The sequence below is a fragment of the Ptiloglossa arizonensis genome, chromosome 2, assembly GCF_051014685.1.
Source record: "Ptiloglossa arizonensis isolate GNS036 chromosome 2, iyPtiAriz1_principal, whole genome shotgun sequence".
NCBI classification, from domain to species: domain Eukaryota; kingdom Metazoa; phylum Arthropoda; class Insecta; order Hymenoptera; family Colletidae; genus Ptiloglossa; species Ptiloglossa arizonensis.
In genome coordinates, this window is record NC_135049.1 from 1,672,304 (window position 1) to 1,698,350 (window position 26,047).

General features: G+C 29.7%; 2 protein-coding genes and 1 long non-coding RNA gene across 6 annotated transcripts in view; all 3 read right to left on the minus strand.

Annotated features, from left to right (window-relative positions):
• Positions 1-8,362, minus strand: part of Dpp10 (Dipeptidyl peptidase 10) — a 126,994-nt gene extending 118,632 nt beyond the window's left edge. For all 4 annotated transcript variants that reach the window (XR_012991091.1, XR_012991090.1, XM_076304439.1 and 1 more), the window contains exon 1: positions 8,067-8,362. Coding sequence is in view for 2 of the 4 variants with exons in the window: in XM_076304439.1 (XP_076160554.1) it covers positions 8,067-8,099 (33 nt within the window). In the remaining 2 variants the exon portion in view is untranslated. The remainder of the gene's footprint in view (positions 1-8,066) is intronic.
• A 2,375-nt stretch (positions 8,363-10,737) lies between these two features.
• LOC143155334 (uncharacterized) overlaps positions 10,738-26,047 on the minus strand; it is a 50,966-nt gene continuing 35,656 nt past the window's right edge. Inside the window, exon 3 of the long non-coding RNA XR_012994378.1 lies at positions 10,738-11,010. This is a non-coding gene — a long non-coding RNA (uncharacterized LOC143155334). The remainder of the gene's footprint in view (positions 11,011-26,047) is intronic.
• The window catches only part of LOC143155331 (IQ motif-containing protein H), a 61,231-nt gene continuing 50,551 nt past the window's right edge, over positions 15,368-26,047 (minus strand). The window contains exons 6-7 of the mRNA XM_076327944.1: positions 19,385-19,583; positions 15,368-15,628 (exon numbers count right to left, since the gene is read on the minus strand). Of these exons, the coding sequence (XP_076184059.1) occupies positions 15,368-15,628; positions 19,385-19,583 (460 nt within the window). The remainder of the gene's footprint in view (positions 15,629-19,384; positions 19,584-26,047) is intronic.

Here is a 26,047-nt window from a genome sequence, read left to right on the forward strand (position 1 = left end):
TTTTCAACACGGATTTTTCTAGTATACTATTAATTACGAGTAATATGAAAGTAACAATAGAGCCAACAGCTATTGCAATATGCTACACGATTAACAAACAGGAGGTACAAATAGCCAACAAACAAACTTTTCAAAGTTCCAAAGAAGATCGAATCGCCCGTAGATACGTTCGATTGGCCCTGCAAAAGGCTGAAATTGAAACAGAGGGCCATATGTATGAATCAGAAATAACTGACTAGTCGCAAGAGAAGAAAATATAAAAAATTACGTTTGAAAGGCCGTCGTAAAGAAAAATCATTCAAAGCGACTCCGTTAGAAACTTAAATGAATAGCATTTAAAAAAAATTTACGTTTTTTTTTTTGCAATTTCCATAATACTGTAAAATAAGCCACAAAAACTTATATCAATCAATCGTTTACTTTTCTTCTGCTGATCTTTTAAAATATGAGTAATTTTTGTACCCGTCAATGTGTCCCAACCCCTTAAATCTTACACGATTTAATATAATGATAGATAACATGGATGAAATCCGAGAAGGAAAGAATACAAGATAACACAAAGGTATTCGTGTTAAAATATACAAACAATGCAACACTGGTCGCAAAACAAGCAAATCTCAAAGAAATGCACAAAGAGTTGGAGAAACACGCTAACAAGAACAAAGTAGAAACAAACACGGATAAGGTAATAATCTTTGGTGAGGGAGAAAGAAGAAAAAGAACAGAAAGGTAGAAATTCTATAGGAAAGAAATAAAAATTGTGAATAGCTTCAAATATTTGAGATTCTGGTTCTCGTCAGATGGTTCAATTAGAAGGCACGTGAAGGTGTAAGCAAGAAAATACCAAAAGGTAGCAAATACAGCGTGAAGCGTAAGGTGTGATGTCAAGGTTATGACTAAATATTCCGAATAGAAGAGAATCGTGACAGATACGTTGATCAGAGCAGGCTTGCTGTATGCGATGAACGCGTTAGGATGGAAAAAAAGGAAGGAAACTGAAAAAGTACAAAATTAGTGCATAGAAATAAGTATAGGTCTCGACAGAACATCCGAACATATTTGTAGCATATGGAAACGGGTAAAAATAACATCGAAATAGAGCCGAAGGTCAGAGTTAGTAATTATTTATTGTAAGTGATAGAGATGAAAGATGATAGGTGATCCAAGATATGTCTAATGTAGCAACTAAAAGGATTAGCGAATAGGGTACTGTCGAATTAGATAAAGATAGTGAAGGAAGCGTTTAAAGACGTAGGGGACGAAGAAACACTGATATTGTTGGTGAAAGGAGAAAACAAAGCCCAGATTAAAGGGAAATTGAAAAGAGTAGTTATTACACGTATTGATTAAAGTGTACAGGAATTGTGATCGAGAATACAGGAGTCTACTTATTGCAAGGAGTGTAAAAATAGGAAGAGAAAACTCATCCACAAAGTTTCTAACTTTGTTAGAGGAGCAAAAGTTAAAAAGGAAGGGACAAGGAGCAATGGAGCTGTTTAAAATACGGAAGTGTCAAAAACTACAAATACAAAAGCCAAAGTTATGAAGCCTGTAATATACTAGGTTGTTCAATAAGTTTTGTTATTCTTTCCATGTGAAAAAAATACCATAACACTTTAACATTGAACAACTATAAATGTAACAATGAGTCGACAAATCTACATGAAACTTTACACATATTCATCGAAGAGTAGTACAATCTATAGAAAAATAAGTTGATCCTAATAACTCCATTTCTTATCCAACGACAAAACTTATTGAGCAATCTATTATATGTGGTAAAAAGGGCCATCTAAAAGGGCACATATGAAGTGCAAAAGTATGAATGCAATAATGTACGTAAGAAGTACGTAAAGGATGGGAGGAGAAGGTAGAAGAGATACTTCAGGGAAAATTTGATATAAAGCACGCAAATAACTAGAAGATACGAAAAAGGAATTAATAGTAAGTTTAGAGAAAAGAGAAAGAAGAGCCACTGAATAGGAAGATCCAGTATAAAAGTATTTCAATAATATAATTTATTCACTAATGTTGTATTATGTGATATTGTATAGTATACAATATTATATTATAAAACTTATAATTTGTTATAATTATACTATATACTACATGCCCGAAAGACATTGTCGAATTCACAGATGGTGCAGTAAATAAATAAAAAAAAAATAATGGAAGTTAATATTGTAGGCATGGATTTTCGCGGCCGAATCGCGTGAAGTTTGGGCAGCGAATTAGCGACTGTTTTCGGTAAATCGATAAACAAACAGGAGAGTTTAAATTGAACCAATGACCGATACGGACATGCGTCGACCGGTATCGCGAAAAATTGGAAAGAAACTTCGAGAAACGTGTACGTCCCGCAATGCGAACGGGGTTGCCCTTTTTTCCTTTTTGTACGTGTCGCGACCTTATTGCGCAGACCCGATATTCCGTCGTTAAACGAAGGGGAATATACATTTATATCCGGGGAAAAAAAACCCATATTAATTCCATAAACATATTTTTCCTCGCAATATGTAGTGACAAATAATGTTTCACTCACAAGAGACATCATTTAAGTGTAAATCACCAATTGTAATGAAACTTGCATATAATACAATTCTTAAAAAAATATTCGACACGTATTTTTTTTATCTGCTATTATCTATATTTATTTCGAAAATGATGAGACCTAGAAAAATGTTGTTTAAATAAAATTTGCGTACTTTTGAATAATGAATTTCCGTTTCAAACAGTTTTGCAAAATATCAATTTGTTTAAACAATGTGTTGAAAAATTTCACTTTTTATATTTTTTTTATACAATTTATTGTTTCGCATCTTTATAAATTTCCTAATATAACCTACAGACCAGTATAGAAAGTGTGTATAGCTGAAAATTTTGATTTGATTCATTTAAGAATAAATATTCAGTCATTAAATGCAGCACGAGTTCCCGTTGTTTGGCCAGTGTTGGCCAACAATTAACAATTTTGTATATGTTATTTTCTCACCCATGTCGTCCTTTAGAATGGTAGCACAAAACAATCAAAAGTTGAAAAATAAAAGCCACCGAATGCACACATATATAACGAATTACTTTTAAATTATTATCCTGTCTATTCGTTACTTTAAAAATTTTGTTTAAAATGTTTTAAATAACTTTTAAAAAGAATTAAATTTTATACAAAATACTTAAATAAACTTTCTCTCTGCCTTATCGAATAAAAAAAAGAAAAAAACTTTAATGAAATTATAAGGGAAAACAAATCAGCAGATCGGATTGCTAAACCGGAGTTCAAAGTCAAACTTTCCGCTTACTGGATAATTGTTATTTTGATCTTAAGCCAGCGCGAATTGTTGTAAATAGTTCAGTATAGGGGCCTCTGAAGTACCTGCTTCCGCTTCCAAACTTTCTCTTGCGCAGTGTGCCATTTCTTGAGAATGTTTACGTATTCACTTTTATTTATTTGTAAATTTCTCTCCAGAAGTAACGATTCAAAATCGTTAATTAGTATATACTCAATTGCGTGAACGTTCCATAATAACAACGAACTGCGATATGAAATCTCCCGGAAGTAAATTTTGGACGTAGCTGCATACTGTTATCTAGACTATCAATAATTCCTTCTTTCTTGGTTAAACTTCATTTTGACGAATATAAAATTTTCAACTTTCTTTAATGACATGTAGTATTTAACAAGTACACTTCGAAAGTGTGAGTCTCAATGAGCGGAAACTGTTTTTTAGTTATTAATGGTACAATACAACTATATTTCGATCAGAAGCTTTAGTTTATCACCGCATTAATCCGAAAATCATGAACAAAATTATCTATCGCCCAACAACGATCCCTTGGGAATCTTACTCAGAAAAACTAGTTCTCTGATTGTATTCAAATCATCTGATCGGATACGGGGGATCCTTACTCTAGTCTCCAGCACTGGTAAAGAAATTTACTTTTGGGTCATTTTTGCTACTGGAGTTGAACACAATTGTACCAGACTCATGAAAATACAATAATAAAATGTATACAAATTTAATTTTCACTGATAAATGAAATTCAATTTTCGGTAGTTCTCGCTGAACTACTGAAACTTAAGCCCTAGTGGAAATGATCCTAAAACTTTTGTCAATGTAAAAATCTATACTTTCAACTAGAAGTTTTTGTATTTGGATTAGCATCTTTGAAGCAGAGACTTAAAAACGAAATTATTTCAATATCAATGATTTTAAATCATACCGTAATCTACAAAACCGAAAAGATACCGAAACCAAAATTAATATTAGTATTTTTCATCTCACTAATATTATCTTTATGAAATTTTTAAAAATATATGCATGCTATACATAATATAGATGTATAATATTATGTACACATATAATTACAAATAGAATGTAAATAACGTTTATAAACAATTATGACATTGCTCATATATCATTCTATTTGAAATGCGACATTTTTTGGAGTATAATTTCAGATTGTGTTGAAACTAAGACATGTTATGATCTTTAGCAATATTACAATATACGGAAAGATTTTTTAAAATATTGAAAATTGTTACTTTTACAATTGTTTGAAAAATAATGCTGACTTTTTTCAATAAATTATAATTACTGATCTGACAATCATATAAAAATGAGCTTCTAGGTGTGCATAGTGAATACATAGAAGTAACAAATAAAAATAATTTTAGTTTGGAAAATAGTTTCGTTACCATTTTTTTACAACTGTTTAAAAAAATTTTAATGCCAGTCTATCTGTCTACTTTGAAGATATACTTATGTTAAACAATGATGACATTGTTGTCATCAAACAAAACTGATCACTTGTTATGCATATATATACACACACCTACATTTTATAAAAGTGCAAGACTATTATTCCATTATTATTTCAAATAATTAATAATATATGTAATTTTACTGACTTCCTCCATGTATTTGTATTAATAGTGTATAGAAGTATTTGTATTAATAGTGTCACATAGATCGTATGATAACATACATTTGTGCGATAGTATATACAAACATGTAGCGTTAGCTTTAATTAATTTTGATTCAATCAATTTTAAATTGTCACAATATTTAAGCATTTGTTCATAAATAAGACAAATATAACTATATTCTTTTCTCAAGTTTTTCACTTTGTCCTTGCTATTAAGAAAAATCACATTAGTTTAAAATAATTGCAAAGAAATATTAATCAAATAAAATTTATTCGAACAAAACAACATTCAACCTTAACAAATGATATTTCTATAACTGATGTGGATATTCATACATACAAATATTTTTTAAATTGATATTTCAAACTTGATTTGTTGAAATGGTACAATATGCGTATTTTGTGTTTCGAGATAAGTTTTCACTTTAAAGTTGGTGTAAGCGAGATATTTATTTTTTAATACTTTATAAGGTAGATTTTTTCAAGTAAATTTGAGTATTTATTAATATTTTCTTAATTATGTGTTAAGTAAAAGTATAGTATTTAATAAACTACTAAAATAGTGTTTAATAAAAACACTAGTCTTATAGTATATATAATACATCGAGAAAAGATAATTTCTTCCGCTTCCATATATTCATAAAATATAAATAACGAAATTGTACTTACTAGCAGTTAAGTATGTTTCTCACAATATTATATTTTGAGCACATATAAATATGACGCTTTTAACCCTACTGCCCTTCTTGGGTTTATATGATCCGAAATGAAATTTCATTTTTCATAGGTGTTACGTTTCTTAATTTTTGGTTTTACTTCATACATAGATACTTCACATTGTCTGGGAAAAAGTTATGTTCCTAATTTAAAGGAAAAGGTTGTGACGAAAAATTTCAGAAAAATATGACTTTTATCCTAGTATTACAATGTAAAACATGCGTATATATTGCCTCGAGTTTATTGTGAGTTACAAATATAATAATAATCGCTAAACGATTGCCCATCAATAGGATATATAGTAACTTCGATATTACATAGAATCCTTTCGTTTGTACGGAAGATAATAACAAGAACAAACATAATAAAAACTGAAAAGAATTAATAAATATTCAATATAGAAGAGCATTTGATAAGTTTAGTATAATATATTACAGATACCCTAAATATTTGTGCAATACTCAATGTCACTGCCTCGATTATAACAAATAATGTTATCTACTTTACTTATGTTTGATTATGAGTTTATACTATAAACTGTGTATTTTCCTGTAATGAACAATTTTAATTATTTGTTTTTTGTTATGTTTTCAAATTTTATACGTTAATACATTGGGTTAGTATGCCCAGAAAGGATACGTAAAATGTAATTTTTAAACTATTTAAAATATTCTGAATAACAAGCAGACCATATAATTAATAAAGATTAAATTTATCGCCAATTATATTTTTATACAGAAGAGGCCAAAAGGTTTCATGTAATTCACAAATAACTAAATGGTCTACTGAACGTCAAATAAATGAATATTCGAATAAGACATAGGAATATATGGTTTAATCAATGTTTTAGAAAAAGTAGTACGCGCATATTATTGTTTTGTATTAATCTTTTGGACTGTTTCAACAAATTGAATTTTTAAAAAATGTTTGAAATAACATTTAATTTTTACTTCCCTTTCCATCCAAAATATTTAAAAAACCTTGATAATCTATTTAAAACATAAAATAGAGTATGCAGTGAGAACTAATTAAAATATAATTGCTTTAATTGCTATTATGACTCAATATCAAAATTTTAATACTAAATTTTCCCGCCTTTTTACTAGGATTCGTAAATACAACAATCTCTTACGTCTCATGTACACGAATATTCTTGAAATCCATACGCATCTTACATTCCTTTACTTTTATTGAAGAGCATTATAAGTAAATTTTCATAGATGAAAAAAAATTAAAGTCAAAATGTATATATACATAATATAGTATGAATAAACGTCCATTAAGTGAAACATAGCAACAAGTACCATGTATAGGTAATTTTATATGTACATATGGAGAGAACCTCCTCAAATAACCTTTAAACTGTACGTTGTATTTAAAAAATGATTTATTCATAATTAACCCAATCTTTTTGATAATATTTGAAAAACTGGAAAATCTGGGTATATTAGCATTAAGCTATGGCGATGATTACGTAAATTGCGTTGATTAAGTAAAGGTAACAATGACTATTTGTATTAAAAATGCAACAAGAACTTAAATTCTATGATGAGAAATATCTCGACCGAAATCAGTCTTTAATTATGAAAGTGGTAATCCTAACTTTATAAAACACAAACATAAAAAACATGTTATTAATGAAGAAGTTATAATATATTATTCACATAATGTACATCAGAAGTTACACAAAACAAACTTCGTTATATTTACTACGAAGCATTTAAACTATACGTTACTTTGTCGTTAGTAAACACTGTATCGTTGTATTAGTGATAACGCACACAATTATGAACAACTAGTTTAGATAAGATAATTAATGAATATTGACAATATTTTTAGAAGTACCTTATTTATTATTTAGAATAAATCATAATACTATTTACTCGTTGAAAGTTTGCCAAAAACATGGTAGAGGAGAAATTATCAGAAAAACATGTGATCCTCTCAAAACCATATATGTATGTTTTGCATTACACATTTTACCACACAATGCACAGTTTATAAATTATATTTGGCGCTCATATTAAATGCTTTATCCTATATAGAAACTATATTTTCTTCTCTGTATAAAAAAAAATTTCAAAATTATGACGAATCACTTTCACTTATCAGACCGATGCAATTAATAAAATATAAATTTTTACAAGAACAAAATTATTTCTTTCGATTAAAATATTTTAGTTAGTGCAGTGTAAGTGTATGACAGACTAGAACATAAATTATTATGTGGAAGTACAATGATATTTTCAAAAGTATTTTTGTACATACTACTATTTTGTAAAATTTAAGAAATGTTATGTTTTCATGGTAACTTTTTATCATCTGGCACACTTGAATAACGTTAAAGAGATTCGTGCTTTTTAACTTTCTTTTGAAAGCGAAAAAAAAATTTAATTTAAATGGAAAATGAATTAAGAGATTACCTCGTCGTCGTAAGTATTATCGTGGTCTGCCATCGAAGTAAGTTGACTATCTGACGATACTATTAAATCAAGGAAGCAGACAACAGAAGATTATGTTAAAATGTAACCAGTTTCCAATCGTGCCCAAATTCCAGTGCCTTGTATGACGAAACGTATGTATATACCCACTGATTTAAGCACAACGGAACAAACGGAAAAAAGAAGAATAGACAGATAGACAAAGAGAACTTTATTGCAGATTCCCGTAATGATTGTCTGTCACGGCACTGTTCTTTAACTTCCACTTACACCGTGAGAATTTTTGGTACTGCTATGAAGATTGTCCCAGATGATGCTGCGAGAACGAAGCCTGCGCGATTCTGATACTGCGCAATTCTGATGCTGCGCGATACTATCCTTTCTGTTTTAGTCTCTCCTTTTTCACTTACTCCGATATGAAGTAGATCATTAAAGTTCTAGCGTAATTATCTTATATTGCAAAATAAACATGAAATATATATAATATATTTTATTAAAAAAATGAACTCGATCCGTAACGAAGCATAATTTGTTTAAAATTAAATACAATTACTTACCGACGAAATCTTTTAAGTAAAGAAAATAATTATTCAGTAGTAAAATATTCGAAAATAATTGCTCTTATGTACTTCACAAAATATTCCATCTATTTGTAATATTTAATACGTCAAATTCTATTCCATCACTTTGCGATTAGACTCGAATTAAATCTGATAGTTTATAAAACTAACATATTTTTACTAATATGTTTCATTAATCACTACACAATAATTTTGTCTCGTGTGGTATTTTACTTTCAATGAATTGATTTGCAAAACGGTTGAGCACATTCCTTTGCAGTTTTTAATGTTTATGTTAACACTTCAAATTTCGCAATCACTTAATTGAGTCTATTTCTATCTCTTATACGAACTATCGATTCGTATATGAATGCAAATTTTAAAATATAACTTTGAATTAAAGATTTTAAAATTTTGGAAAGTACGAATACGTTAATTTATTTTTTTTTAAACGTAAAATATTATAAATAATATTTATGTGCACGTATATTTATATAGCAAGTACATTTATGCATCTACCTGAGATACGTTCATGCATGGAATTTGAAACTATATTTGTAGTCTATGTCAAACCCAATCAATTTAGAATATCGTAGTTTAATATACTAATCAAAGTATTAAATTCCATCGAAAGCTTTAATTCAAGTTAAGTCAAATGTACCTTAGAATGTCGTTAAAAATATTTTAGACGTAAATTGAGGCTAAAACTACTATTATATTTATTGAGAATTTAAATGAGATCGTGTATAATTTTTAATAAATGCTGCACAATCTGTTCAATATTTTGAACGATTCTACATATTATTAACACACTTAACATTATCTTCCTATTTAAAGCAAGAACTAAGTAAGTAATTAAATTATATTATACAGAATAATACATTTAAAACAAGTCTTTAGAATATCTCTTTTGTTTATAAAAATAAAGAAAAAGTATTTGAGACCAAAGTTTCTTAGCATCGAAGAATCATCATTTTTTAACATTCTATTAATTAAATATTTTAAATATAATTTTGTAGATATGTTAAATATAACTTAGGAACACCACCTTTTTTAAATAGAATAATATACTTTTTATATTTATTTTATAATAAAGAGTTGATAATGAGTCCACTGAGTAGACCTATCGTTCAAGGTTACTGAGGATCAATCAAGATCAGATATAAACTAAAATGTTTTATTTCATCAAAGAATTGAACAATTTTAAACAGAATCTTTATTTTATCAATGAAATATTAAATAATTGCAAGTGTGCTAAATTTATATTAAAAGCAAAATATTACTGTATAAGAAAAAAAAATAACTAATATCTACACTAAATACTATTAATCGCCACGTAAAGATATTAATCTGTCCATTTATATTTCTAAGTAAAAAATATCTATTTTTAAAATTATTTATATACATGTATACGATAGAATTTATTAAATATATATACATGTATGTATCAATTTGATAGTAAGTTACAAAGCTTTACTATGTGACCCAGTATATTCACGAACATAGATCAATATTTACTGCGTTTGCGTGTAAGGTACGAGATATAGTGTCAGCGTCCGAATATTGTATAGACTCAAATTATTTGAATTTACTATAAAAGTGCTTAGTTATAACTATACTTACAATACGATAATCTATCATGTAAATATCCATAGTAATACACATGTGTATGTGTAGTACATAGTATGTACATACGTACGTGGAATATAAAACTATAATGTATAAATAAAAAGCATAAACAGCATAACGTTAGTCTATAAAAATTATCTCAATTTTTATTTTTATAGGCGGCAAACTGTGTTTCTTCCTCCATGAGAAAATGTGAAATATATAATATAAAGCTAACCTTTTGACAGCAATATTAGAAAATATGAAAATTGAGCTTTCAACTGAGATTCCCCTACACCAATTATACAATAATTATCATTAGTTCTTCTCCTATATTTTTTAAATAGGAAAAAATAAAATTGTATTTTTTTTTTTTTTTTTTTTGAATATTAAAATAACGAAATTGTTATTTTCTATATTTTACTAATATTAACATAAAGGAAGTAGTTAAATGATTTTTACATTTTCTTTATTTTTTACTCATATTGGTAGAGCAGATCTATACTTATGTTGTAGTTGAAGAAGTGACAAGAATAGACTAATTGGCTCTTGTCTTCATTTCATTCTTCTTCCCTTAGTTTCTAATTTTTTTGTATATGATGTCACATTTGTAATTTCCGAATGCTGCTTTGTTCTAGTCTTTCATTTCATGTTAACAAAATTTAAAATAGCAGAAGAAAACTGCTGTCACTCAACCGGTATTTCCTTATTACTGCTGACCGGGATTATCCAACAGACACATTCACGATTAACCTTAACTGCAGTAAAATTATTTCATTAAAATATAATAATAGTATAAATAATGTAAAATGTAGATAGTAAAATTTCCTTTTAAATATAAAATTTATTACTAAATCAAAAACTAAAATCAAAATAATAAGCCAAAGTAATATTTATAGATATTCGTTTTGTGGAAGAAATTACAATATAAACGTTAAAAATACTCGTGTAGATTGGTTAAACACTATATCTTACAATGGTGAATCATTTCACACTAGTTCACTTGATTAAATGTAAAGTTAAGTACTAAACAAAATGATAAAATATAATCACAAATGAAAAGTCCAAGGGGATGACAATCAGAGTCACACAAAGAAAAAGTTTCAGTATTTCAGAAATAAAGTTTTGGAATCCCTCCTCCTTCTCCCCCTCCCCCCCCCCCCTTCCATACACATACACACACTATTATTCAGAAACTGAAAATGAAACACACAGAACAGCACAATAGCAAGAGGTATCTTCTCGCATATTCCGAGTGGTCCTACAAAACATCCAATAAGAGAAGTTTACGACTTTCGGATCACCGATTTAATTGAGATTTTGTTACCTCATTTAAAAATCTGTACTATTGTATTGATCACATACTCATAATTTTTCAAGATATTTATGATTAAAATTTGAATACTCCTTGACGAACAGTTGAATTAAGAGCACAGAATCGGTGTTACCGCTCAAGAGATATATAGGTATTTACATTTACTATTACACAGGTATTTCCAGGCTGTAACATGACGGTGTCAGGGTTTTGTTTACCTATGTAATTTTCCCTTGTTTTTATTTTCTCCGTTTATATATAAAAAATACTTTAATTTTAGATTAAAAAGTTGTGAAAAAACATATTTTCGTGAAAATATTTTTATTTGTCATTAGTTTAAAGTATTATTTATTATACAAACAATTACCTATGAAAAAATATCTTTATTTATTGTTTATCCAAATATAAAAGTAGTACTTATCGTTATGCACAAGAGTGGTATTTGTCATAAAAGCAAACAGACACGACTATCTTATATTCATTTATCACGTTTATGATAATATCATATTTTCGTACCAATAATGATCACTTTGTGCGAAATTACAACAGATGCCTCACTATTAATTATATCCTCCACCAATACTAACTACTTTTCATACACTAAAGCATCCTCAAACAAGTCCCTTTGATCACTACTTTTATTACCATTATCTTGATGATAGAAATTTCAATGAACAAAGTCGTAGATCTAAAAGCTTGCTAATCCATTCTGATTATGTATTCGCTTAGAAAAGAACTAACTAATTGGTGAAGCTTTGTCAGGTGACATTTATTAAAAAAAGAAAAAGAAGGCCATATACATAAAGCAAGGATGGCTAATTAGTGGTAAGTAGAGGAAACCTATGAAAAATAAGGTTTGGAGACTTCAAACGCATTTTTCTCGAAACTGTGTCTTTAAAAACCGTGCACAAGATATCTCGAGAACCAATCAGTCGACTACTTTGAAATCTTGCAGATATCTTTACTATAAGATAGGTATTGGAGATCAATTTTATTTTAATTTTTAATAAATTTGGAAAATATAAATGAGAAACATACAAATTTGTTATATAAATTCAATGTATCAAATACAAATAGCTGCCATTTTGATCATTTTTACGAAAATGGAAGTGTCCGATCGTCAATGCCTGGAGAATACATTCCTATTCTAGTTTCAAGATCTTTCAAATTTTTGTTCCAGGTAATTCTTCTGGGTTTGTCAGGAATCCTGCACACCGTCAGGCCATCTTGAAAAAAGTTATTCAAAGCGACGCTATTAAAAACCTAAACAAATATCATTAAAAAAGATAATTCACGCTGCTTTTTTTATACTTTATACCACTGTAAAATAAAACACAAAAAATTAGATCAATCAAATGTTTACTTTTTTTACGATGTTTTAAAATATGAGTAATTTTTTAACCCGTCAAAGTGTCCTAACCCCTTAAAATGGATATGCAAGCTCAAGATACAATTGGTTTATTACTAAAAGATGAACAATTGCAAAATATTAAAGATATAAAAAGTGCTAAGGAAGTGTAAGAAGGATTAAGGAAATATCGAACAACCATTTTGATCAAATCAGGTATATAGTATGTGCTTTAAAAGACTGTGTAGTGCCAAATTAACCGAAAAGGAGTGTACGATAAGGGATATATCAACTCCATCTTAAATGTTATGGATCAACTAGTGGTTCCAGAAGAGGCACTCAAAGAAAAATTAATAATATCTATAATCCCTAGTCAGGGAAGTCTTCGGCCCGCAAAACGATATCATACCCAAGGTTAGCAAGGGTTTTAACACTGACCACTGCAGAACCCCAGAATACACCTCTCTCCGTTCCATGGATCTTCGAAAATCTGCAACTAACAATAAGTAAAATCTATCGACGCTGTCCACATTCTTCTTTATCATGATACTACCTGCTCCTTAATCCAGGAGTCATCTTTCCCGTTTCCAACTGTACGCTATTTGCAAGAAAGAATTTTAAACTATTTGTGGAACATTTTCTTAAATCGTCCATAACTCAAAAACAAATATACAGGGTGATTGACTCAAATTGAACAACCAAGTTATTTCTATTATGAAAAGTAGAGAAAATCAAGAAAGTGTTATTTAAACGGTTTCGAAGTGTGCATCTGTTGGTAACAAAGAATCGTTCTATCAAAGTCATTTTAATGATTTATTCAAGGTCACTGACATTTTTGCACATTAACATTTATTTTTATAGTGCAATGTTGTTGTTTGCATCGAGACAAATTCAATGACCTTTAATATCATGATCTTGAAATGAGGTCATTTAAAGAATACAGTGTAACTTACCTTATTTTAAAAATTGTATTTTTTATGGTATTTCAATAATATGTGAAACATGCGTATTTTTTGTACTACCAAAAGTTCTAGTTTAGTTCAAGTCAATCAATATAATATTGTAGTTCGTTCTAAACACTCTAACAACATTAGATTGCTTAGAAATGTAGAGAGAAATATATCGGTAGAGAAAAAGGGAAAAAATTAATGCCTTATGGTGAAGTTAAACAAAACATGATTAGAGCATGTGATTTGTATGCAGAGTAGTATCCATCAGAACATCCTTCTCGCGTTCAATTTTAAAGAATTATAGATTTATTTCTTGACAAAGAAAGTGTTTCTCCACGCAAAAGAAGTAGATATAAAATTTTTACAACCGAAGAAATTGAAGCTACGGTCTTGGAATACATTGCTTAGCATGTTTCACATAATATCAAAATACCATAAAAAATGCAGTTTAAGCATTCTCTTATCGTATACAAAAATGCATCGATGTAGGCGGTCGGCACTTTGAGTACTTGCAATAAAATAAGGGAAATTACACTGTTCCTGTAATCTTTAAACTTCAACTCATTTTTTAATTGTTAAGATCATCTCAAGGTGATGATAAAGGTCATTGAACTCGTCTCCATGCAACAACAACATGGCACTATAAAAAATAAACGTTAATGTACAAAAAATGTCGATGACCTTGAACAAATAATTAAAATGGCCTTGATAGAACGATTCTTTGTTATCATCAGATACACACTTCGAAACTATTTAAATAATATTTTTTCGTTTTTCCTTACCTTTCATAATAACAGAAATAACTTAGACGTTCAATTTAAGTGAATCACCCTACCCTGTATATAGGACATACTTTCATAGAACATGTTTACTCCCTGGAATGTGGATATGTATTTCTGAATCGACCAATATTTTTCGTAGTATTACATGACTAAATATTAAAATTTATATTGATTTATACACGTATTCTTCTAATTAATTAATCATAAATCTAAATTGTTTACAAAATACTCGTTACAAAACAACTCAAAATTGTGTTGCTATATTTTATTTCAAATAAGAAGGAAAAAATTATACAATTTTCAGACCGTCGTAAAAATTAACCAAAGACGTTTGTTAAGGTGAATATGAACATTTTGCACACATTTAAAATTTTCTAATAAATTTTTAAACTCTAAAATCATAGAAAAAATATTAATATTTTTTCTCGTAATTCGTTCCTTTTCCACTTTTTATTTAATGCCCTATTTCACATTTCTTTAATTTGAATACATTAACAGAATACTAACTTTACAAATTTAATATTGAATCAATGGACAAAATTTAACTAGAAATATTAACTCACATCAAATTACATTATAATTGAAAGAGTAACAAATATTGTAAGAGAAAATTTAAGTACGTAAATCCAAAAATTACCAATATCGCCTTTTACATTATATGTATACATATTACATAATAGTCGTACTATTGAACAAATCATATCTAAAGACTTTTAGAATTTATATACACTGATTAATAGCCAAGGTCTGATATTCGGGGCATAATTTCGCGAAGAAGTCTACGAGATCCGATAAATTTGTTTCTGGCTCTTTTTTCGATTTAGCCATAAGAGTCTGATGCAGTTTTGTTAAGTGGTTGTGTACCATAGACAATGTGGTCTTCATGCTCGGTGTGACAGCCACCATCAAACCAAGAGTTCTGTTTTCACTGTCGTGTAATATTATACTGGACCCCTGCTTCATTTTTGCATTGTACATAATCTACAAATTAAACTACCGTTTAATTGAAACTTAAATCTGACAATTACTATACGTACAAAATGATATACACTATCGGGCAAAATTTTAAGCATATATGTTATCGAAAACAAATTCATAACTTTTGCTATTGTAAGTTAATATAAATATAACATAGTGATAGGAAAAAGTATCCATACAATGACGACGCTTGATTTCAACTAATAATATCTTTTTACATACAAAACTAAGTTAAAATTCATTTGTATTAGATTATACTCAACAATTTAGATTTTACAGAATGTATACTTTTATTTTTATCTAATTAGCAACAATAACAATTAATATTTTGATGGGTTTTCCTTGACATTGTGCTGTAGTAGATGGTAATTATTTAGAATAATACAAGTAATACTGTTCCTTTTTTGAATCATTATTGAATTCTTGAGTAGATACGTTTTTTGAATAATTTTTATTCGAAATTGTATGTTTCCGAATGTAAAACTTTAACTCTTCCAAGTGTTTCTCTAAGCGTTTTAAATCTGGTTATTTGAATAACATTTCTAATAATTATAAGATAAAATAATCAAATACAACATAATTCTTAAACTAAATCAGATACATATTTCGGATTGTAGTAATAAAAATACTAGCAAACTGAAATTTTGAATTTTTCAGTATCTTGTTTAAGTTTAATTTTAAAATATTTAAATAGAGAATTTATTCGTTAGTAGCTTGCAACTCAAAGCCGGCACGAGCTTTTAACGTGGAAGGGACGTGTTTATTGAACGATCGTATCGTGCTTGTTTCTAATCGATGAGACTAAGTGACAGGAACTGAAAGCGAACAAGGGACAATCTACCATTGTAATTAACCATTGCACACTAAGAACAGAATATCGAGCGTATGAAAGACGAAGCAACACGAAACATCAATGCTATATCCGTCTCGTACCATTCTTCGCTTATTTCCGGTTTATCCAATTCACTTTCGTCCTATCTTTCTCTCGCTTTCATATAGTCGGAATGGATTGAAATGAAAGGGAGAGCATTCCATCTTCAGCGTATAAAGCAAACTGAGCTCCAAACGAATAAATTCGGTACATATTACATTTATTCAATGATATCAACTATACATTCTATAAAATCTATCACACACGTTGTTGTGATTTTCAGCAATTTGCGCTCTCTCTGCATATGGTTCTAAGAAAATTACAGATACAGTTGTCTATTAAAAAGTATCAAATCTTTGAAAAATTCTAATGAAATATAAATACTTAATTGCTATATAACCGTAGTGTTCAAGAATTTTCGTAATAAGCTATATATTTCATATCACCAACAATCTCGTGATGTTTAAAGATCTTCCAAGTACCTTGTTATGAAGTTCTAACTTCTATTCATTTGAAGAATATGAACTTTGTAAATATACTCGGCAGGGCATTTTAAAAATGCAAAGTAATAAATAAAAAACAATTTTACATAACTACAGTTACTTATATATATTTTTAAAAATATTATTCACTATTTATAATTAGACACAATTAATGAAATATACTGGGAACAATATAAAGAACATACAATTTCGAAATCGTAAACTATTGTGATTGAAGTCATTGTAAGCAAACTGTGGAAATATAAATCTGAAGAGAAAAGTCACTTAATAAAGCATTTTTTTTTTGCGCTAACAAATAATCATAATTTTTTTTCAGATGCGTATGGTACAAATATTATTTAAATACCGTGAAATCCAATTATTACAATAATAATATCGCGAATAATGATATCAATCGATTATTGTTATCATAATCGAGTTACAGTAATAAAATGTGCCTATTGTAATCAAACTTCAATTACTGATACGCGAAAGTGTATTGATCACAAACTGACCTAACAAATCTGTTGAATTAATGAAAATGTATAAAGTGGACTATAAAAAAAGACGATAATTAATTTAAGGGAGAATGCTTCGATAAACTTGACTTTCATATATATTGTCAAGGGTACCAGTTTGATCAACTATTTTTCCTAGAACAATTGACGGTCACCTTTAGTTTACGAAATCGTGGCACAAACCATTGCGTCAATTATTTAGTATGAAAAATATTATGCATATAAATATAGAAAGGCTCTCTATCTGTTGTGAACGGCATGCGAGAATACTGAAGTCTTGACCTTTAAAAGGTCAGGATTTTAAAAATCATTTCTGATGCATCAATAATCATTATATTATATTTTCTTCTCCAGAGTTGATGTCGATCATTAAATTTATTGTGAACATCAAATAAAGTTTTTTTCTTCTTTTACTATTATATGATTAATATCTTTTAATATTATATGATTAGTATTAAATTTTATGAATTAGGTTAGGTTCGGTTACTTTCTTTTTTGTTTCGTTCTAATATTAATGGTTCTACAAACACTAATAATTTTTTGCTTGCACATTAACCAAGCTGGTGTGATGTTCGCTCGCTACGGTTTACGGACGAAAAAAAAATTAGCTGAACTTAAACGTATTCCATAACAATTAATACCAATCACGCGATATTAGCAGAACAAGGTACATAAAATGAAATTCATAATCGAGAGGATATCTCGTAATTAAAGGCGATCATCAATTATTCTGAAGGAAAAAGTTGTTCAAAATATATGTGAAAATCCAGATCATTGGAGCATTCTCCCTTAAACTAAATAATTACCCAAAAAACCTTTAAATTTTGGTATAAAATAAAGTAAAAACGTATAGATTTGTGTCTTGAAGAAAATCAAAGAATTTTTGAGTGCTACGATAAATTGCCCAAAATGAGTCAATATGATATAACTGTGGATTTAAAAATTTCACAACCATCTTTGTGCAAGGTCTTAAAAAATAAATTCAATATAGAAATTTTCTAATGAGAACATAGATCGAAAGAGAGAAGAATCAGAAGATAGTCGTGTCGAGTTAGCATTAAAAATTTTGTTCAATAATGTTCGTGAAAAGAGAACTGCGGTCAATGAACTTATTATGCGTCAAAAAGCAGCATAGCAACTAGCAAACACTATGGGCAAAGAAAATTTGATTGTAACTGATAAATGGTTCAAAATGTGGATCAAGACAAAATGGCTAAAAATTATTGCTAAATATTCACCCCAGGATTTTTATAATGTAGTTGAAACTGGATTCTATTTTTGTGCAATGTTTGAACATAGTTATTTGTTTAAAAATGAAACTGTTAAAGCAATTAAATCTTCGAAAGAACAAGTAATAGTTTTTCGTTATGTTAATATAATAGGTGAAAAGCGAGAACAATTTGTCATTAAAAAACACCAAAATGATCTTTATATCTTCGAATCTACATCATTAATTCAACCATTTGACTTCAGCCAAGTATAAATTGAATAACAAAGTCTTAAAAGCAAGTTTCAGAGAAAACCACTTAAAAGTCCGAAAAGGTTTCGAAAAGGTATATTTTTAAAAATAAAACTCTTGTTTCCGAAAAACCTCGACTTACACCAAAAATTTGCGAAAGAATTCTAATCGGTATGTCTAATGACGTATTTGAAAATTGGATAAATATAAACATAACAATGAGTGCATCGGAAATATGTCAAGATGTTGCTGATAATAATTCTAAATTATCAGCAAATAATGAAACTAACATATTTACAGAAAAAGTCTCGCGATAATTATAATAAAATAATAAACGGTTTTCACTGTATTTATAATACAATTTCCGAAACTGTTGGAATTTATACTTGCAATATTAGTTTTAAAAAATTAATAGATTCTTTAACGTACACCGCATCCTTCAAACAAATCTTTTAATTTTGACCACGAATAAACAGAAAATCTTGTATTGTACAGTTGAGAAATTGCGATTCCATATCTTTCCGTGGTTTCATTCCACTTGGGCGTTTTTTGTGGAATCGTGTACGATCTTCTTCCACATGTTTCTGAGACCATTGGGACCTCGGCAACAAATTGATTTTTCTTCTCACTGTTTAAATATTTATATTATTATGAAATTAATATTATCGATTGTTTGAAAATTATTTTTTGGGTGTGTATGAAAATAGCATACAGATCCATTGTAACTTATTATAATTGCATGTCTAGATAGATTCGACAACTGTATTTCTTTTCAGCTAATTCTATTATGTTGAAACTAGCAGAACGTTCAATTTTATGACAATTTCTGCTTCAAATAATGCCAAGTTGAATCTTTTCCGATAATATGATGATTATTTTAAAGCTTGAGCATAGGTGATTTCACCCGAAAAATTTAATCAAAAATGTAGAATAAACATTTTTTATATGAGATTTTGTTTTCGAAATAATTGATTGTGAACTGAACATCCCGCAGCATATTTTTCATTATAAAAAAACTAAATTTTGGTTCAAATATACATATTTGTATCCGCGATATCATGATTGATGTGAAATCAGTTTCCTTGCAACAGGAACCAATTACTGTCAAGTGTACACTGAGTGGCCCCAAACTTGTTAGAATTAGACATACATCACAGAGGCATGAAATCAGTTGCTTTCGCACGTGTGTACCGCGTTGTCTAGTTATGATAAGTTTCTTGCGGGCCAGTGTATCTGGGCCAGTATCCTTAGTTGGAGTTAAAGATTTATTAGGGGGACCGGAAAGTAATGTCGTTTCCCGACATTAAATTCAAATACATAAATTTTTAACGAGTTTTTATTTTTAATCAATGATATAATCACCCTCATTATCAACAACCTTTTGCCATCTAGTGTGCAAATTTTCAATGCCGGATCGATAAAAATCAATTGGTTTTTGAGCAAAATATACAGAGATGGCATTTTGAATATCATCCAAATTTGCAAATCTTTTGCCACTTAGAAAGTGTTGAAGCGATCGGAATAAATGGAAATCCGATGGTGCAACATCGGGCGAGTATGGTGGGTGAGGCAGTACCTCCCACCCCAATTCATTAATTTTTGCCAAGGTTCGTCTTGCGCAGTGCGGTCTTGCATTATCGTCTTGCAGAATAATGCCTTTTCTGTTGACAATCGCTGGCCACTTTTCAATTAAAGATTTATTTACACGATCTAATTGTTCACAGTAAAGGTCTGCATTCACAGTCTGTCCAGGTTTCAGCACTTCAAAATGAACAACGCCGCGAATACTCCACCAAACACACAAAAGGGCCTTTTTGGGGTGTAAACCTGGCTTAGCAGTACTTTGTGGCGATTCATTTGGAGAGAGCCACTGCCTTTTGCGTTTTGGATTATCATAAAGAACCCACTTTTCATCTCCGGTGATCAAGCGATCAAAAAACGCTTCTGTATTGTGCCGTTGAAGCAATAAGTTGCATGTGGTGGATCGGTTAGCCTTGTTCTCTTCGGACAGATTATGCGGGACCCAAACACCTGCTCTGCTTACTTTCCCAATCTGCTGCAAATGTTCTTGGATGGTCGACCAAGGTTGGTTAAGACTGTTTGACAATTCCTCGATTGTCTGACACGGATTTGCTTCCACTTCCGCACTTAACACGTCATTGTCTAACGTTGTTGGTCTTCCTGATCGATACGAGTCGGAAAGATCAAAATTACCGGATTTGAACTTGGAAAACCTCCTTTGGCATTTACGAACGTCTAATGCATTTGGATAAACATCGCAAATGTTTTTGGTAGCAACTGTTGCGTTACTACCCTTGCGAAACTCAAAAAGCATGCAATGCCGGATATGTACCTCTTCTGGTATTTGGCTGGCCATTTCACCCAAAATTGTAAAGAAAAATTTTTAATTTAATTATTTACAACTAAACAAGTCACTATAACCTCAGAATGTCTTTGCTACGACTTTAATGTACACAATGAGCTGACAAATGACAATCAAATAGTGACATGCGCAGAAACGACATTACTTTCCGATCCACCTAATATTTTAAGTTTATCTTTCTCTTACCCCCCTAAATTGTACCACTTGATGAAAAAATAACATGTATAAAATTTCAGTGTTGGACAATGGGAACTCATCGCATTTGAGTCAAATTTCTAAAATTTCTTTTACTTACATACGTCAATTTTAACATAAATATGTTCCACCATTTTAGAGGCAGTACTGATTACTTTTTAATGTAAAATATAGTATATTTGACATGTAGATAATATTATCGAAACTTAATTTCTAATTATATATGTGGGATTATCCATCATGAGTCTCCCAACTAATAATACAATGTATGTACATAGCTGCGAGGCTGTACACTGTCTGCTTTCGCCCTTCTTTCTTTTTTCTCTAGCTCGAAACGATGCACTCATTTGTCTATATTCAATCAATACTTTCGGGCCGCTGCCCCTCTTCGCTCACACACGTACCTCGCTTTCCACACACATTCTTAACACGAATGCACTTCACTCGTTACATGTATTATAATAAAACTAATTATAACATCTTATAAAATCTAATATATTGGTTAACACACGTCCTCCATTACGGTTAATTTGCTCGCATTAGAATAATGCGATCGATGACAATCTTCTAATATTTGTAAAATGAATTGTTTATTTTCTTCATTTTTTCGTTAGTAAGCTATTCTATTCGCTGATAAGCTTCACGACTCGTTCTGCACTGTCGTTAACTACTTTTAAATTTATTATTATTTCTAACGTACTTTTGTTTCATCGTTTTCTCAAACTGCAGGGTATTTTTGTAAAAAAAATTCGGTACTTATATGAAATCTAGAAAAGAATTTACGACTTTGTGATGACATGAAATTTTCTATGCGAATATTAAAATAATTTTTTTACGTGAAACTTCGATTTGTTCAGAATCCAAATTTTGAAACATACGTCTCTTTATATCAGAAGACAATTCTGAATTAAAAACAATTAATATTTTGCATTCTCGAATTAAATACCATAAATGTCGAATCAATTTTTGTATCCTTACTTCATTTATTTTTTTTTTGTCTAGTTTTTTATTTTGTCGTTCGATGAAATTTATTGAACAACCTATTATATATCGCGAAATATGTGTATGTTTTTAACCCAAATAGTTTTGGTCGTCCATTTAATGAAAAGCTTCAGAGATATGGAAAGAATTTGCTTTTGTTAATGTTCTGACAAAAAAAATAATCATTAATTCGAAAAATGTAACGTTGACATTGTGACGACTCTCGATATTTAATTTCTAGGAATGGCTTCATCACCTCGGATCACCTGGAACGCTGCCAGCGCATCCCGATTCCCAAGCTCGAATTCGATGAACGCCCTCCTGATAAGACTTACTCCGAAAACTAGCCGTGTGAAACTTTTCAACCCGTACTTCACATAGCGCCATAGAACATTCCTTCGGATAACAATATGTATATAAACCCACCAAGTTCTCGAATAAAGCAGTCTGCAATTTGAAGTCTACATGTTGCCACGTCGCTACGCTGTTCGTTTTAATTCACTGTTTCTCGATTCCGAATAATTTCAAGTAAAAGTTCTTAGTTTGGATTAGGTAATCGTCGCGACTCTCGCCAATTTTCACTATATTTAACGTCGACGAATCAGGATTCGAGTATGACTCGAATCCTTCACCAATAACTGAGCCTGGAGTTTGCCCCGTCACAACATCGTAATTGCGATATCAAACAGATCGTTTTCTAGTATACTATTGCGATACATAGAAAATTTGATAGTAGGCAAAATTTAAAAATGCGAAATAAAAATTTAAAAATGATTGTAGAAATCAATACATACAGTGCTGGACAAAAGTATTGGCACAGCATCATTGTTCTGATACAAGTGCTTATAACTATGAAACAAATTGATAAAAAGGAGAAATTTTTTAATACATTTATTTATTTATTATTCTAGATTATTATTTAACAGAAACAGTAATATAAATAAAGTGATATGCGAAATAATAACAAAAACATATTTATTGAGCGTTTTAAGCGTGGACAAAAGTATTGGCACAAATGATTGAAAGTACTTAGAAATTAAAAATTAATATTTGGTTGGCCCTCCATTCCTCATGATAACTTCCTTCAATCGTTTTGGCATTGAAGTTACCAATTTTTTTGTAAAATCCGGCTCTATATTGTTCCATTCTTGTAAAATAATAGCTTTTAATTGGTTTTTGTTTGTTATATTATATTTTCTAATTCTTTTTTCTAATTCATTCCAAACATGTTCGATGGGATTCATGTCTGGACTCTGGGGTGGGGTATTTAACGTGTGTGCGGTATTGTAAACGATCCATTGTCGTACAATATAGGCAGTATGTTTTGGATCATGGTCTTGTTGAAAATAAAAATCACGCGGGAGATTTAATTTATTAGCACTTTTAAATAAGTTTTCCTTTAATATATTTAAATATACATATTTGTCCATAATCTCATCTATGAATACTAATTCGCCAACCCCAGACGCTGCAATGGAACCCCATACCATGACTCCACCTCCTCCATGTTTCACAGTGGCTTGTAAATGTTGTGGATCCATTTTCGTATTTGGCTTTCTCCAAACTAATACTCTGCCATCTGATTTAAATATATTAAATTTACTTTCATCTGAAAATAATACGTTATTCCAGAATGTGGGATCCTTTTTTATAAATTCTTTTGCAAATTCTTTTCTCATCTTCCGATTCTTCTTGGATATGTATGGTTTCCTTCTTGCGACACACGCAGAATATCCCGCATCTTTTAACACTCTCAGTATAGTTTTCGAACTTACTTCTTTTTGATTTTCTTCATTTAACTTTGCTCTAAGTTGCGATGAGTTTAATTTACAATTTATTTTCACTTCCTTTACAATTTTCCGTTTTTCTCTAACTGTTAACTTTGAGGGACGTCCACTTCGATTCCTACTTTTGAAATCTGATTGATTCTCAAATCGTTTTACGACACTTCTAATAGTGAATCGACTTCTATTAACACTTTTTGCTATTTCACTATAAGATTTTCGCATTTTGTGCAAATTTAATATTATTTTTCTCTCTTCACTTGTAGTTTCTTTCCCTCTCCTTGACATTGTTGCTTGTTATATTTCCTATGTTGCTAATCGACTGAACTTAAGGATGACTGTTAGAAAAAATGACTATCAGGGAATCCCCTACCTATACCATCAAGTGACAATCGGATTTTTTTCCGAGAGATACAACTACACTAAATTTTGTATAATGTGCCAATACTTTTGTCCACGCTTAAAACGCTCAATAAATATGTTTTTGTTATTATTTCGCATATCACTTTATTTATATTACTGTTTCTGTTAAATAATAATCTAGAATAATAAATAAATAAATGTATTAAAAAATTTCTCCTTTTTATCAATTTGTTTCATAGTTATAAGCACTTGTATCAGAACAATGATGCTGTGCCAATACTTTCGTCCAGCACTGTAGATGCTCTTAATATGTATTTAACAAATTGTACTTTTATTAAAAAAATAATCGTACATTTTTAAAATAATGCATATCAAATATTTATATAAAGTCGTTATAAATTTGAAACTTGAATGCAGCTGCAACCCTGATTTTCATTGTCCAATCACTTTGAAATTTTTCACACATCATTCTTTTCAGTAAGTGACACAATTTAAGAGGGTAAAATTTAAAAAAATCAAAAGTGTAAAATTAAAAATCATCTTAATGTACCTACATAAATATATGCGTGGAGTTCGCGACAAAAAGATAGCACAACCCATAATTTTGTTCTCAGCGTGAAAGTATTTAATAACCAGAAAGATCTGGTCATTATGTAGTATACTTTTATTATTGTAAATAATTATAGATTACTCTAGCTGGGTATTTAATATTAACTTAATCGAATCTTGACATAAAGATACACAACGGAAGTAGTGATACCACAAGCAAAATTTATTTACTTTCCAAACGATTATAGATCACTAAGTGTGTAGTATTTGCTTATTTCGACAAATTTGTAAATAAAGGTATAAATGTAGTACTATATACAATTTAATTCAGAATCACGTCCATCGGTATTCAATATCCCATGATAAACGTGCTATTTTAAAAGGAACGTTACATTCGGGATTAGTTAGCGTAAAAACCAATGTAACAAATGTATTACAATATATTACAGTGTTAAAAAAAATTATGCAGTTACAATGAAACAAATTACAAAAGAAACCACTACTAAAGACGAAAAATAAAAAGGATCATTTGAGATTTGCAACCCAACATATTGAATGGAAGAAAAAGTAGAGGAGAATCATCTTTACGAATGAGAAAAAATTTATTTAGATTGTGCAGATGATTGAAATTATTCTTATAATACATAGATTAATTACCATGCAAAGTATTATTTATTTAATTCATCGACGAGCAAATGAAAAAACGTGCCAAACAAATTGTTGAAGAACAATTTTTTTTATTTATTTTTAAACGCAATAATACAGCTGTATACATTGCAAACTATTAATGTTATTAATGCGTGCTTCTCTAATAAAATTAACAGAGACAAATACATC